This window comes from Miniopterus schreibersii (genome assembly GCF_964146895.1).
Source record: "Miniopterus schreibersii genome assembly, chromosome: 6".
NCBI lineage: Eukaryota > Metazoa > Chordata > Mammalia > Chiroptera > Miniopteridae > Miniopterus > Miniopterus schreibersii.
The window spans coordinates 71,333,749-71,350,420 of record NC_138107.1 but is presented as its reverse complement, the minus strand read 5'-3'; the positions used below and the strand labels follow the sequence as shown (position 1 = coordinate 71,350,420).

Genomic DNA, 16,672 nt, shown 5'->3' with positions numbered 1-16,672 from the left:
CAGGATGACCTGCTTTTAACCAAAGGAGAAGAGAGAAGGCGTGCAGTACCGTAAGTGGGCAGGCTGTAAGGCTGTCCTGTCTGCGAGTAGGCCGTGTAGACCGCTGGCTGCTGCATCCCCGAGTACTGAGTCTGGCCTGCGTAGGCAGACATCGTTTGAGCTGCTGGTGTAGAAAGAATGTGTGGATAGGGCCTAAATATCAGAAAAATAGCATTACTGTGGCAACAAAGACTGCATATTAATTCAGACAGCTTAGATTCAGCGAAACCTCCTACCAGCCAGGACGTAATTCTCTTCTTTATCCACAGTATAATTTTAACAGTATAGGAAAGGACATGAATCTGAATGTCAGGAGCCCAGGCTCTGTCTGCTACACACCAATCTAGTGACCTTGGACAAGTAATTTAAAATCCCTAAGTCAATACCTCCCGGTAAAATGAGAAATTTGATTTAACATTGTAGCTAAAGTCTTTTCCAGGTCTATAATTCTTATTTACATCAGATATAGAATTCTCATTAATATGTTAATGAGGAAAATGTAGCACAAGCCAATTAATTCATATGCTTGCGAGCATATTTCCAGTAACCATGAGTGACCTAATGCTATGCAATGACCACAAAAGTCATTAAAAGCCCTACCAAAAATTCTCTACCAAGAACTAAAAATCTTTAAAACAAAAAGGTAGGCAGCTTCCTGAAAAGATACAGAATGCCATTCCCTTCATCATGCCACATTTTACAGAATGCTCCCAAATGGATATCAATCCCCTGCCTGTTTTGAAGGACACACACTATAACTGCTACAGAAAATAATGTTCACATGTGTAAGAATCAGGGATCCAAAATCTTGACACATCTGGCCAACTGCAACCAAATTCAGATATACAACCAGTACAGTTAAACTTGAAACTTCTACCACTGCCCTCAATAAGTTGTCTACATTAGTTATCAAAACAATAGAGCATATTCTTCAAAAACATGTTTATTAGGTCTTGGAATCTAATAAAATGCTGTAATGATGGAACAAATTATGAAGGGATGTTGGAATAAAATGTAATGTTTTTAGATTTGCTTTAAACTAGTCAGCATTTTAGAGTTTTCACTAAAAAATCAGTGTGTTCTGTTTTGAACTTTATGCTTTCCTCAAGGTATATAAATATCCAAAATTACAGGAATTGTCCAGATAAAAGTGAGTGTATCTGTATTTCTAGATTGGTACAGCATATGTCTCTAGCCAACTAATCTATCCATCTATCTACAACACATTTATATACATAAAAGTATCCCAATTCAAGGTTGTTATATGTGTGAATACAGAATAAAGATAATCCTGAAAATTTATTCTAACGGACCTGAAAGAATCTGCTGACCACTTACTTGGAAGGATAAAGCTGTGGGGAATACTGATGTGCTGATCTGGGGCTGTAGCCACTACTTGTTATTACTGTAAGACACAAAAAAGTACAAAAAGGTTGCTTCATAAATACATTTCACTAGAGTACACAAAACCAATTTAAAGAAATTATCACATTAGAGATATGTTTCTAAGACTCACTGATTTTCAAAAAATATGAATTCATTTTCTAAACAGAAACAGATGCCGAAACATTTCATTCTAACTGAACTGCTTCAAATTTGTCCTAAGACCATGAAATGAGTTTTTAAAAATCCTTCCCCTCCATCATTCTTCCATTTTCTCAAATAAGTAGCATGCTCTTATGTATTGATATGCTTTTAATAAATATATTAGATTATAGGTGATTAATCTCTCATGATATAAAGATACATTTTTAAAACTTTAAACTTTATGTTTTAAATTCCAAATATGATGGCAATACATGATCCTTCCTCCATATTTATTCTAATAGAATTACAATAAAAATTAAGAAAAATGTGATGTTCCAACCTTCATTTTCAAATTGTTAAATGCTATCATTTTCTATCTTTTACCAATCAGATGAGTAATTAAAAATGCAGAGTCCACAGTATTCTGGTAATAATTGGAATATATGTAGTAAGCATGAGTGATAATGCGACACTTAAGAAAAAACACTTAATTGCAAAATGCAGTAGCAATCTTTTTACAAAAATATTTTGACCTATCAGAGATAGAACTTTTTTGAGAAGAACATAAAGGTGAAAGTCGAGTCCTATTACTATTTCACCCAAACATGTAGCCCCAAACTGGAATATGTCCAAAAGTTTGGAAGTTTCTCTTTCCTTTAACCATCTGCCTTGACTAAGACGGATGCATTGCAAATATATGGTCTCTAACGTGTTGAGGAAGGCCCTTCAGAGCCAATCCATACTGGGCAAGCACACAGAGTGTCTTTATTAGGCCATCTGCTGTTCATTCACTTTTCAAAAAGATTAAAGTAGTACACAACGCAGTGCTGGAATTAGTTTAGTCTAATCAATCATAGTTATACTTCAAAGTACTATGTCTTTCTAAGTTGTTCATAATAATTCTGGAGCTAAGCTTTTAGAATTGTAAAAGTGACAAATAGGTTTAGGTTGCTAACTATTTCATGAAACATGAGATTTTTCTATATCAAAATGCTATTAGGTACCCTTGTGATCTACTGTTTCATAAACAGGTAGAATTTAATGTATTTAAAATGCTATTTGGCCTGTACACCCTGAATGAGTATGAAAGTATATTCTAGTTTTCATAGCAACAGTACAGAAAGAATGTTTTCAAGAATATTTATGATTTTGAAAATCATTAATTATGACTAAGGTGTTATGTTCTAAATATTTTCAGCAACCATGATCTAAGTGAACTGGCAATAAATATCACAAAATACATTGATCAATAAATCATTAATTTTCTACTTATTTATTAGAAACTTAAAGAATGTTTAAAACATTCAAATCAACTCAATGAGAACAGACTTTTTTTACTACACCATGGGCACTAAATGTACAGTATATAATATCAATAATGTTATTCCAAAGAAAATCCAGTCTGATTCATTAATTCACAATAGTGAATACCTCTGTTTATCAAAAATATAGTTGAATGAGGCTTAATTCTATGTTTTTTGTCTCTTATTTATAAAATATCACCTTGGCACACTCAAGACTTGGACTGTACTAATCAGTTATTTTCAAGATTGTAAAACACAAGGCTTTTCCAAAGAGATACAAAATACTGAAAATAAACACTCTCTGTAGCAGCTTTTATTAAATAAGCCAAAGAGCAAAATTATTTTAGAAAAACCCATATGCATGAACACAAGTCTGAGTACACAGGGTGCTTCTTCTCTCTAGTGAATGAATCTAGAAGTTGTCAGAATAATGTACTCATGACTGTATAAAGACTCAACCTTTCAAATTTCATATTACTGTCTGTATGTTCATTTTCTAAATATAATATAAAACCTTTGGCTCAGAAAACTAGGATGTTCACATAAAACTTGGAGAGTTTATGCTTCCTAACTAAAATTTCTACATTTCATTCTAACATAAATCAGCACATAACTGATAACAGAAAATTCAACTAAAATGAGTTGAGATTATGTTGAACAAAATAAAGACAGTTGCTACACAGGCAGCCTAATCTCCGGTATGATTTCTGGAGAACCATGGAGACCTTCCTTTTACTCCCCATTGACATTTAATTAATCTAGAGACACTACCCAAATCACTCAACTCATTATATTCCATCATTTCTGCCTATAAAAGTAAGAAAACTGCTTGTCTTAAAAATTTCCTGAAAATGGATTAAAACAAAATTTTAAAGAACATTACCGGATTCTCAGAGGGTGATGTCAAGCAATTTTCATGTTTTATTCTTATTATCACGGCACCTTAGATCAGTGACTCTCAATGGGCTGGGAGGTGGAAGGTGAGCGTGGGGGATGAGTAGAAATTTTGCTTGCCAGGGGACATTTAAAATGTCTGGAGACATTTTTGGTTGTCATAGTTGAGGGTGCTGCTGTCACCTTGGTACAGATGATAGGGATGCTGCTAAACATCTTACAATGCAGAGGACAATAAATACTGCTGCTGTTGAGAATCGCTGACCTAAATTATTGTTGTCCTAAAAGACTTGGTCCGTGGTGTTGGAAATGTTCTATATCTGAGTTGTCCAATATGAAAGCCACTCGGAAAACCACGTGCAGCTATTAAACACTTGAAATGTGAATAGTGTAACTAGATAATTTTTTTTCACTTGTACCAAATATGAATCAATTTAGACTTAAATAGCCACATATGGTTAGTGGCTACTTTATTGGACAGCACAGTCCTTGACAAGTCTTAAAAGAAAACCGAGAAAACATATGTAAAAAAAAAAAGTGAATTTCAGATAGGATGACTGTTCTTTTTCCATCTTTATGTTTTCCTGTGGGTATTACAGAAAGTCTCCTGAACAGCCCAGAATTCTGTTCTAGACTATTTATACCAGGGACCACCTCTGAAGCTTTGCCTGTATGGCCTTAACCACCTTTACCTTCTCAGTACCTCAGTATTCTTGCCTATAAAATGAAAGAGAGATTTCTAAAATTCCTTCTGGAGCTAACATTCTATAATTTTGTCATTTAGCTTTCAATTAACTTGTGATTTGCTATTTAAGTATGTTAATAATTACTTACTAATTCCATTCCTTTCCTTAAAAATATGTTCATATGCATTTACTTTGTAGAAAGTTTGCAAGGGTTATGGTGAGTAATAAAGAATGCTAGAGTTAGTTGGTGCCTATTAATCTCCTGGGAGGCAAGTGAATTGTTAGAAAAAATATAGATGAGCACATGAATCTCTATGCAGAGTGTATGGATTATTATTTCTTTCTGTTTGGAGTACTAATATTTAAGTGACTCCATGACAAATGTTCCCAATCAGTGCAAACTCATGAAACTGGATCATCTGTATCTATAAAAATCAAATCAAATATATGCTATAGTGACATTATCCTCAAGGATATACCTCAACTCTTTACATGAAGCTCACCCACATAAAATCCTTGTACATGAGAACATTAGTAAATGTAAAATAAAGTAGAAATAACGGAACCAAGATTTAATTACAAGTACTTTTCTGGGTTAAATGTTCTTTCTGCTATATACATTCCTCCTCAAATTAAGAAAAAAGAAAGAAAAGAACCCTTTCACCAGATAATAAACCAAACAAAACATTGTAACTTTAACTAAGTCAACTTAATGCGTGTCCTTCGTGGCCACCTGGGAGTTATCAGGTATTGGTATTTAAAGGGCTGATGTTTAAAGCCACGCCACTGCTCCCTTTGAAGCACTGAGTGAAAGGGGTGCGCAGAGGCGCGGCCCTAATGCAACCAGCATGTGCTCTCCTGCAGCCCGCTAACCTTTAATGCTTGTCACTCAGCTGTTTGCACAGGAGGATTTTTTTAAGCCCAGAGAGGAAACAAGGCTATTTAGAAGGAATCAAATGGATAGTTTTACATCTCGAAGGCAGGAGAAAAGGCAGTTTTTATGTCATGTGAATGGGCAAGTTGAAAGAATAAAGTCAACTATCACAACCTTATTATTAAATTAAACACTGTATAAAATAATTATGAAGGAAGCCAGCTCTGCTTCTTTCTGATAAGAAAGTCAGGGGGACTGTTTTGCTGTCAACTAAAAAAAAATCTGCAAAATGATTCCAAATATAATTTCTAAAAAATGCATAGTTTTATGACAATCAATTCTCAAACAAGTAAATTTATTGCTGACTTTATAAAAACCCACGTTCTAACGGCTTCGGTGTTTATGCTGCTCACTCACTAGGAGGACCCCAAAGTGTACGTAACAACACACGAGCTTAAGGCTTTACCTGACCCAGTAAAAGTGTCAAGCGCTCCATCTCCAGTCGTGGTTGTGGTTTCACTGCTGTTCAAAGGCTCTGTTTTGACTGCAAGGAGAGACACTACGTGGAAGAATAAGTACATGTGAGTTTTATTTCTAAATTGATATCAAAGATGCTGACTGTGCTACAAGTGGTTTTTCTAGCTACCATGGGCATGCAAGAGAGAACTTGAGAAGTCGATGAGGAGAGTTTTGTTAATTTAGCTTCTAAATGGACATGCATTTGGAGAGAACTTAATCTAAAAATCCTCAGGCTAGGCCAGTTCTCTCGAATCTGGCTTTTCAGGGCAGTTAACTTTACAAAGTTGAAACAGCAGTACACGTATTTGCATTTTTAACTCACCTAAAGCACACTCTGATATTATTTATAGTCAAAAGACAGAAAAAAGGAACCATCGGTCAGTCTTCAGAACATTTAATCCAAAACATAACAGAGATGTATTAGCTTATATTTTATTCTTCTCAAGAAGGCATTTTTTTTTTTTTAAATGATTGCGTAAGAGTACAATGGAGGCTTACTGAAATACAGAGACCATGGGTGTATTCATGTGATGGGTGGGAAAGGAGGCACTCAATAAATTTTCTGGCTCTTAAAAAACATGAAAGAGCTACACATGAGGTGTTGGGCTTCTTATTTTAATGGCATAATGATTTTTAATGAATTGTAGAGAGAAGCATAGAATAAGAGATGATTTCTACAGCAATAATTATATCTTTTGAAAATTCTTTAATATGTTATTTCTACTTTGAGGTGGTATATGTTGGCAAAATCCTCACTTGGCAATGATGTAGCCTGGCACACGTTACTGTCACTATTAGATGCAAGTGGGGGCAGTGGGAAAGCTTCGACTCATTTTGTCACACCATATTTTCCCTTTGTGGGCAAAGCTCTGCTACACATATCATCGCAGCATGGGAACAAGCTAAATTATTTTCTACTTAACACCTCTTATGTTTCCTGGAATGATACAGTTAAGTAATTTAGAAGCAAGCAGAAAACTATAAAGAAGAAAGTTGAAGACTAGCCAACCATAAACAAATATGACAAAAAGGAGAGTGGATTAGAGCGTGCCCGCCAACCCAACAAGTCAGCAAGGTTACTTGTTAGAAAAGCAATCAATTAGTGGAGAGACATGCAGTCATGATTATGCTCTCTTTCCACATGAACGGAGCTGACTGGGCCCTCCCTTAGTGAGCTCTGGGGTTCATTTAGTGTCCATGATTCAATAATGTCATAAAGATTTGCTGGAAGATTCAGAGAACTCGATGAGGTTGGAAAGAGGTAGTAAAGAAACTTGGCTTACTTCTCCTAGCGAAAGGGATATTTAAGGTTGACCTATTTTTCAATAGCAACAATAATCTAAGGAGTAGTGTCTAATTATTTGTATAATGATAATAAATTGTGGTTACTACTTTTTAGTAGTAACTTGTACAGTAGTCCATATTATGCTTATAGCTGATCACTAAATTTGCCACTGCAAGATAATTACTACTACATAATTATTTATTGAGAGCCTAGATTATTTACATTTAGTTATTCCTTAAAAGAACCTTGATCAATGCGAATCACTATATCCATTTTATACATGAGGAAATTAATGCTTAGGTGAGCTGAGCACATGTCTGTAGTGCCAAATCTATATCTCTCCACCTTAACAGGGAGTCTTCAGCTATGAAAATGGCTTACGTTCTTGACAGACTCTTCACAATGGCTCAGAGAGTGATAAGGATGGGGCTATTTTTAAGACGGAGTAATTAGGTACACTTTGTTAATAATGAAAATGACAAAATCTGGGAATAGACTAATAAAGTATGTTTTCCAATTCTTCCTCATGAAATATTTTAAAAGACAGTAAGTAGCAGCAAGTTTGAAAGCAGGTAATAACAGCACACACTTAAAAGGTACTTAATACATTCCAGGTGCTCTTGCTGTGCTTTATAGACATTAACTCATTTACTCTTCATGACAATCATATGGGGTGGGTGATATTATCATCTTCATTTTCAAATAAGAAAGCAAAGAGGTTAAATAACTTGCCTATAGTCACAGAGCTAGAATGTGAGACCAGGTGGTACAGTTTCAGAATCCAAACTCTAAAGCACTACCTTTGCAGGCAGCACTGATGAACCAAGAATTCCTTTAATCTGTACCCATATAAAGGTAATGCAGAGTGTGATCTAGATGGCTGTAAAGGCTCTCTGTGATGCAATGTCCACATTTTACTCCTGACATTTATGACAAAAGGACAGTCCAAAGCCTTCAAGACAAGAGAAAGTTCATTGGAGCTTCCAAATTCTAATTGTGGCTAAATTCTTACTTAAACATATCTAAATCTATGAACATTATTTGTATAATATATTTATTAATGCTAATAGTAAACTATTATTTTGATTTCAAAAGCAGCAATTATATTTTAATTTGCTAGGCTAATGAATTCTGTAGTTTTCTACATGCTCAAAATAAGGGTTCACTACCATAAAAGTAAAATAATAAAAAAAACTATATATAGTACTTTGTACAGAGGAAATACTTGAATTTCTGGTCCCCCTCCCCACCAGTTATCCACTTGTGATTTGGATGTTTTTAATAGAGCCAAATAGGTTTTTTTAAAAGGGCCAAATTAATTTTAATATATGGATATGATTGGATTTTTTACCTTTAAAAATGATCTACAGACTAAACCAAGATTGTATGTGATTACTGTCAGCTGTCAGCTATGACTTCTAACTCACTGATTTCCTCTCTTCACATCCCAACCTTCATCCATATGCAGATACATCCATATCAGATACATATTTTCAAAGCAAATTTAATCTTGTCCCTGCAGTTTATCTTCAGAATTCAAGTATAACATTAATGTGTGTATTTTCTGGAGAAAGTCTGCTTTATTATCATAACAACGTTCGTGTTCATTTGTTGTAATAGCAGGCTTACTCCTTGAAAGGGGTGACCCAAGTAATTTACATTTTATATTTCATCTTCAGAAATCTGCATTTAAATTGGTGTCCACTTAAAATAGCATAGATATATGTAATTCCAAATACACTCCTTTCTGAACCACAAAATTAAACATAGCAACTTTTGACAGTTTAGGTTTTACAAAGGATTTCAGGAGGAGTCAGGTCAGGAGGGATACAGTTTATACCACTGCAGCGGAACAGTAAGTATTGCCTGCCAGTTTTACTAGTTGCTACAGCTATGCTTTATGTTTGTCTGAATCAACATTTTCACTTAAAAACTATGAGCTCCAAGTATCTCTGATTCCTAAATATCCATAAAGTATTTAATTTTGTAAAATAATTTGATGGAGCAATTTATGGCTCTCATTCCAAAAAGAAAATGTAAACAGTACAGAGCCACACTAGCAAGTGGCTCTACTGCACATGTATATAACATCCATAAATAAATTAATCACATGTGAGTCAATCATCAATATATTAAATATTCTATAAGATTATTTTCCATGATATGCAGATTTTAAATACGGGGTGGGCAAAAGTAGGTTTACAGTTGTGAGTACGTAAAACAGAATTTACTCTTGCATTATTATTTATTGATTGATCATTGTATTACTTGTTAATATTAACCTACTTTTGCCCACCCTTTTATAGAAAATGCCATAAACCTGATCACAATGTCTGGTTTTGGTTCCCCCAAGTCACTTTAAAGTATTTTCTTAATCTCCATGTAGAATCAAATATTCCCTCCTTCTACTGTGCACCCACCTTGAACACATTATGCATTCATTTTCTTGTCTCTTTTCCTCTACTAGACTTTAGGTTCCTTTGTGGCCAGTATCGTGTTCTACAGGTCATTGGGTTTCCATTTCCTAGCACAGAGCCTGGCATATAATAGGAACTTGCCACATTTTCATTGAGAAAGTAAAAATTCATTTTTAGACCCTACCCTAAGTACTCCCAACAGATATAGGTACTTTTTGTATATAGAGTATAGCTTATCATAAATCTGACACCATTTAGCAAATTAGAAACTTTGCTATATCTGGAAGTAACTTTCATATAATTGGCATGCATTTGCATGCACAAATGTACATATACATGAAGTATGTACACTTCATCTATAGCATATATACATATACATATACATATAGCACATATACATATACAACCCCTGATATATACAGATATATATCAGGGATTGGCAAACTATAACCTATGTTCCAAATCTGCCTGGGGCCAATTTTTGAATAGCCCATGAGCTAAGGATGACCCTTACATTTTTAAGTAGTTGAAAATATCAAAAGAATAATATTATTTTGTGATATGAAGATTTTATGAAATTCAAATTTCAGTGTTCATATATCAAGTTTTATTCAAACACAGCCAAGCTCAATTGTTTACATATTTCCTGTGGCTGCTTTTGTGCAACAGTACCAAGCTGAATAGTTACAACAAAGACCAAATGGCCTGTAAAGCCTAAAATATTTACTCTCTGACCCTTTACAGAAAGAGTTTGCTGATCATTGATCTATATGCTAAGGTATGATTGCATTTATTCTATTTTTCATAGTAGTTCTATATTTTAACAATTTTATAAGTAACAAACATTTGAAAAGAAAATCTAGGTTCCAATATAAATCTGCAGATGTAATTAAATAATTAGGATTAAGGTGATAAAACCTTTTAAATTAAAATAATAATGTAATATATTTAAACAGCACCAATGTAGTATGGTAGGTTATTAAGGTAATACTACCAACTCATTCATATTAGTATAAACTATATAATTAAATTTTTCTTTTTGAAAATCTCAAAGTTAATGGAAAGTTTTTGAAAAGACATTAAATTAGCTTTTGCCTTTTTTATTATAACAATTTTATGTAAAGATCCAATACCAACAAAACCCAGGATTACAAATAAAGTAGTTGACTATCAATGGGAGAGATTATGCACCAAATGCTTAGTTTGTATTATAAACACCCAACATAAAAATTCATTAAAAATTTCATATCAATATGCCACCAAGACTATGTCATTAATAACTGACGTATACCTAACATTTTGTTACTAAAAGTTTGCCTTCTGTGGCCAATTTACATATTCTAAATGCATAAGAATTTATTATCTGACCAAACATTGGAAAGTATTTTAACATAATGCATGCTTTCATTTTCCTTAAGGATTTGATGCCTAGTGATTATTAAATTATTAATTAAAGAAGGGAATATTCTTGCACTTATTACCAAGCAACTTACATACATTATCTAATTTAGGGGAAAAAAGCCTTGCCAGAGAAGTGTTATTAACCTTCTTTTATAGAAGGAATGTGAAGCTCATAAAGGTTCAGTAACTTATCAAAGGTGACACAGTTCGTAAGTGTGACAAGATTTAGATCCACGGTCCTCCTGACACACAAGTCCTTGTTCTTCCCAAATGGCCACATGACACTTAATGTTAACAGTAAGAACCAGAAAAACTTGATGTGTAACACTCAGTAAAAGGTTTCCAATTAAGATTAGATATAAATTACTAAATATTCAATATATGTATTTACTATTGTAAAGTTGCCTGTTATATTAATACTACTTTAGAACAGAATAGCCTGTGAGCTAGAAATATTTTTTACATCTTAAATGTTTTAAAATGCAATCAAATTTGGAATATTTTGTGACATGTGAAAATAATACAAACTTTAAATTTCCAGGTCCACAAATGGTTTTATTGGAACCTAGTCTCACTAATTCATTTATGTATTGTCTATGGCTGCTTTAGAGCTATGATGGCATTGATGAGCAGTGGAGACAGAGGCGGGATGACCTATAAAGCCTAAAGTACTTACTATCTGGCTCTTTATAGAAAAAGACCCATGAATTAGAATTAAGAGAAACTAAATTCTGGCAATGTACTTTTAAGTAGGAAAAGTATATTTTAAGTGTGTAATAAAAAAAATTGAAATGAAAACTATAAATATATAAATAATGGGCATAATGGAATGTTCTTCACTCACTGGTCATATATTCTAATATAATCTGAGATACAGCAAGGTCCAGGCGAGCTGTGCCTTGTCCAACTGTTTGCTTGTAATGCACATTTCTGATAGGTACTGAGTTCTCTTTTTTTTAATCTTAAAATTGGATAAGTGTTATGGTTTTGTTTCTATTTTTAACTTTTGATAGTATATTAACTTTTGATTTAGGAAAAGTTTGTTTATACTTTAATACATACTACATATACGAATGTAGTAAATGTGTACAGTTGAAACATTTTAAGAGATGACATTAATTTATATTTTAAAACACATAGCTTTTATCACTGGTGATTTTCTAAATGATGGAATTTTAACTGTTCATTAATGTTACTTAAAGTACTTCAACTGTAATATTTAACATGGCTAAAATAGCAAATATATTTTGCCATAAAAGTCATATGAATTACGAAAATTTACAGGTTGTAAAGATAATTGAGTTTGTGTGGATGGCACAATCTGCTTCAAATGTTCTGACTGACATGACAGTGGTGCTCAACCATTTAATAAACTGATATATAGTTAGGAAAATAATAGATGCACCCATTTTTGCAAAATTATGAAAAATCTAAGGGAAGTATACTACTGATATAAAGAATCTAAGATGAGAATACTAGTCGATATGAAAAATACAGCCAACTGTTATCAATAAACTAAAAGGCATGTTCATTTCTCCTTTTTCTTTACAAGTACTAGACACAGAAAAAAGGTACAAACATAGAAATAGCAACAGAAAGCAAACCAGCAGGGCAAATCCACACACCCAAACACATGCAGTGTACCATCATCTCTCATACTTGTTGCGGAAGAGGGGGTGTTGCAACTCAGCAACCAGTCTGCAGTGTTTAAAACAGTCATGTTGTCCCCTGAGAACAGGAACAACATAAGGGTTCATTGTCTGAATGCCTGGTCGGTGTACACGAATAGTCTTCAATGCCTGCACTGGTTTCTGACCTCTTTGCCAAAAATTATAACTGCATGGTATGGCTTTTACATTTTAGTTTATCAGGTCTGTTTTAGTTCAGTTAAATATATACACATGATGATTAGTGAACTCCAAGGTCTGGTTCCAGAATGCATGGTTTTTAAAAAATCTTATTATTTGTACCAAGCTAAGGTTTAAACATTAATGTTTTTACTCCAGAAGTCATCACTAAACAATCTTATAAATTTGCAATCCTGTAATTAATTAGCTGACACTATAGATGCATGTTTAGAGACAAATAAACATTATAAACAAGAAAAATGTTAATCTACAAAGGGTTTGGTATAAAACATTATTACATACAGGCAAGTTGCAATGCACACAACTTTACAAAGAAAATTTTAGGTTGCACAGTTATTCTAAAATAAATGAAAAGAGGTGTATCAATTTCATAAATATTTATTAAAATTTCAAAGAAAATATGATGTGGCAAATGCTGATATCTATCTAGTAATATTAAGTTTCTAAATTAAAACCAATTTCATATAATTTCTTATTGAATAAAAAACCAGATCTATAAAACATCAAAATGATTATGAATAATTTAAAATGCAGCTCATACATATATGTTTATATATATTTATGTAGTATATGTATTCTGATGCAAAAATAATCTTATTTTCTGGCAAGTTGAATGCATTTTATAAAAACAATAGGGCAGAATATTTGAAATGACTGTTACTGCTGCCATATGCTGTGGAATAATTATGGGCTAATCAAATGAGAAGGTATCTGGAAAAAATATTCAATTCCTATTTTAAATACATGTTGGATATTATTCTCTTTGTAAAGAAAATTGCAGCAGATATATTTTTTCTATTTCCAAAATTATTTTTAAGAAAAACCATATTTTAAGAAAAAAATTGGGGTAGACTTTCTCTTATAATTCAAAGCAAAGCTAGAAAATAATATAATCTCTTCTTCATCTTTTTTTTTTTTGGTAAGAACCAGTGCAAATCCTTTGGCCATATTTTTCACATTTTAAAAAATATTTACAAGGGCAAATGCAAAAGGAATCCTCACTAAAGGCTTTCAAAATGTTGCCCAGGGCTGTCTAGCCTTTCTGAACGTTTCCAGTTTTAGAGGAGTAAAAATTTCAAGAAAACAAACAGAACAATAAATAATCCATTAATTATATATTCCCTGTATATAATGCTGATTGTGATATTGTAATGAGATATTTATTAGCAGATCCCTAACACATGAGATGGCAGCAAACATTCCAATGTGACTCCGGGTGTCTTCAAGGCTGCACACTTACCTCCTGTCCCGTTTGTGGTGACTGACGTGCTGCTGAGGTTCGCCTTCTCCAGTTTGGAGCTCCCAGGAGCATCGCCACCTCCGGCCAGAGCGTGAGGACCTGCTAGGTCCTGCATTTCCATAGGCCTGGGGGAGCAGGAAGCAGGAGAGCAGAGCTGAGATTTCAGCCATTATTCTTAATACACCGCATATACATTCTACTGAGCATGTATGTGATCTCACAGCAGTAAGAACTGACACCGACAGCGAAGAACTTTTGGTTAACCCGGTGAACATGCCAGTCCATTAAAAATTAATAAACAGGTAAAGCGTCCACAGTAGTTAAGCCCCATGATTTGTTTGTTATTTGTAACCACATAAAAACTCAGATCTACAGCAAGGAATAAAGATTGGCAGGAAGGCATACATTGTCCACATTTTTTTTCTACAAATGATGATTTTTTTTTTTAATCCTCTCCCAAGGATATTTTTTCCGTTGCTTTTTTAGAGAGAGTGGAAGAGAGAGAGAGAGAACCATCGATGTGAGAGAGACACAGTGATTGGTTGCCTCCCGCAAGCACCAGACCAGGGCCGGGGGATCATGCCTGCAACCGAGGCATGTGCCCTTGGCTGGAATCAAACCTGGACCCTTCAGTCCACAGGCCAGTGCTCTAACCACTGAGCAAAACCAGCTAGGGCTTATTTTTTTCTTAATTCATAAAAGACAGCCAGATGAAGCACTGGGAGAGTTCTAAGAATGCATAAAGTATCTTGAAAGAGCTGGCAGGCTAGGGGGAGAATAGGGATAGGTGGGGAGAGACAAGGATCAGTTCTCTGATACAAACACGTGGAACTTTCCATATCTGAATATGTCAGATCTCCCAAATGAGTGAGGGAGGGAGGTGTTTGGGAGGGGTTGGGGGTGGGGGAGGGAAGGAAGATGCTCTGTATGGGTACAGAAAGCCACTGTGGAAGAAAACAATAATAATAAAATGACTTGGTCAACTTCGATCAGAAAGTCATGGGCATGTCACTGCTGAGTCCCAGTTCTCACTCTCTGGAAAAAGCACTGGCCTTTTAAAAACATCAGGTAGCAATGCCAGGCCATCTTAATCCAACCCATTTCAGATTAGAATCCAAGAAACCCAGGTCATCACTGCAGACCTGAGCCAGTTTCTCCTCTGGCAGTAAGACTGGGAGATGTGGATCTTCTCTACTGCACAGTGTCTATGTCTCTGATAGGTAGACAGAGTCTCAGAAAGAGGCCCTCATGAGCCATTTCACAGGCCATGGTCAGAACTGGGTTCAGCCTCAGAGGAAAGGAAATGTAGGAGGAAGAAGACCCCTAACAACAAGGATCCGGGAAGCGGGCCACGCATAATGGGAGCTGTTCTTGAACTTTGCCAGTGACCTCATGCCTGTCCCTGAGGCCAGCATGAATGCTTACAGTGCAAGTGACCTGTCTGCCAGGGTGACCTCAGGCCCTGGAGTAATAACAAATAAAGCCATAAACACACTGTTCTTTGGATACTTTTACCATCCTTGTGTTTCAGGGCTTACGACTTTAGACTTGAGACCTGCAACTCCAGCCCTTTCTTCACAAAAACTCAAACAAATTATTCAGACACAACATGATGTTCCCACCCAAGAAATGTGAGGAAGCATTTTTTAAAACAGAAGCATTTCTCTAAATTTAGGTTGTGAAAGCACTCCTTCACTTGAAAACAAAGAAAAAAATCCAATGAATTCTCCAAGCTTTACTTGAATGATACAGGTCTCAAGGTTCTGTTAGGTCAGTCACGCCATGGTTAATGAAGCAGGAAATTATTTCTCTCTAGAAAGTAACAGAATAAGGCCAAAAGGCTACAATCAAAACATCTAATGTCGTGGATAATACCAAGAAACACAGTGACTCTTTTTCTAAGGAAAAAATTCTACCCATAAGGATTGGACATTTTACTGGAAGAATGAGGATTTTTTAAATACTAGAATATTAAACTCAAAAGGGCAAAGCACTGACATAATGGAAAAATCAATATGGTTCCCTATTCAAGTTATGACATTTCAGGGTCTGAAGGGACAGTCAGTGCCCTCAAATGCAAAAATATCATTTTATGCTTTAGGCTGTGAGTGCAGGTTAAGAGCCTGTGCTGTAGACGCAAACCTGGGCTTTAAACTCCACCTCTACCATTTATCAGTCATTAGGCTCAAAAGAAGAGATAATAACATTCACTGAGGGGCTACTGTGTGAATTAAGATCACACACAAATTGCATAAAATTTGGCATATATTATATCTTATTAAATGTTAGCTATTACTATAATCATTTCTGTAACACTGTCAATAAATGTCTGATTTGTCCATTTGAAAACTTGCAGTTTCAAGAAAATCGTTTTCTTAAGAGGCAGGCCATTTTACTTTCTTATCACTCAGTATTAGAAAGTTTCCTGTACATGGTTTCCATAGCAATTCAGTCCTATAAGCAAGGTAAGGTACTGATTGACACAGGTCAAATCTAAACATTCTTTCATATACTGGTCTTCAAATACCAAAGAGGGCTGTCCTGACCCAGAGCCCTTCGCTTCCAGGTTAAGCAACTCCAGTTTCTTCAGTTCACTTAGGCCATTTCAAACCACTTTA

General features: G+C 34.7%; 1 protein-coding gene across 15 annotated transcripts in view; it reads right to left on the bottom strand.

Moving 5' to 3' along the window:
* Window positions 1-16,672, bottom strand: part of EYA4 (EYA transcriptional coactivator and phosphatase 4) — a gene marked incomplete at its 3' end in the record, with an annotated part of 210,926 nt that overhangs the window by 40,642 nt on the left and 153,612 nt on the right. For 12 of the 15 annotated variants that reach the window (XM_081139549.1, XM_081139556.1, XM_081139557.1 and 9 more), the window contains 4 exons: window positions 14,055-14,179; window positions 5,791-5,883; window positions 1,378-1,444; window positions 50-192 (listed from right to left, as the gene is read on the bottom strand). In XM_081139549.1, the coding sequence (XP_080995675.1) occupies window positions 50-192; window positions 1,378-1,444; window positions 5,791-5,883; window positions 14,055-14,179 (428 nt within the window). Of the gene's footprint in view, window positions 1-49; window positions 193-1,377; window positions 1,445-5,790; window positions 5,884-14,054; window positions 14,180-16,672 lie in introns of those variants that run through there. The other 3 variants (XM_081139552.1, XM_081139553.1, XM_081139555.1) reach the window with 2 other exon arrangements.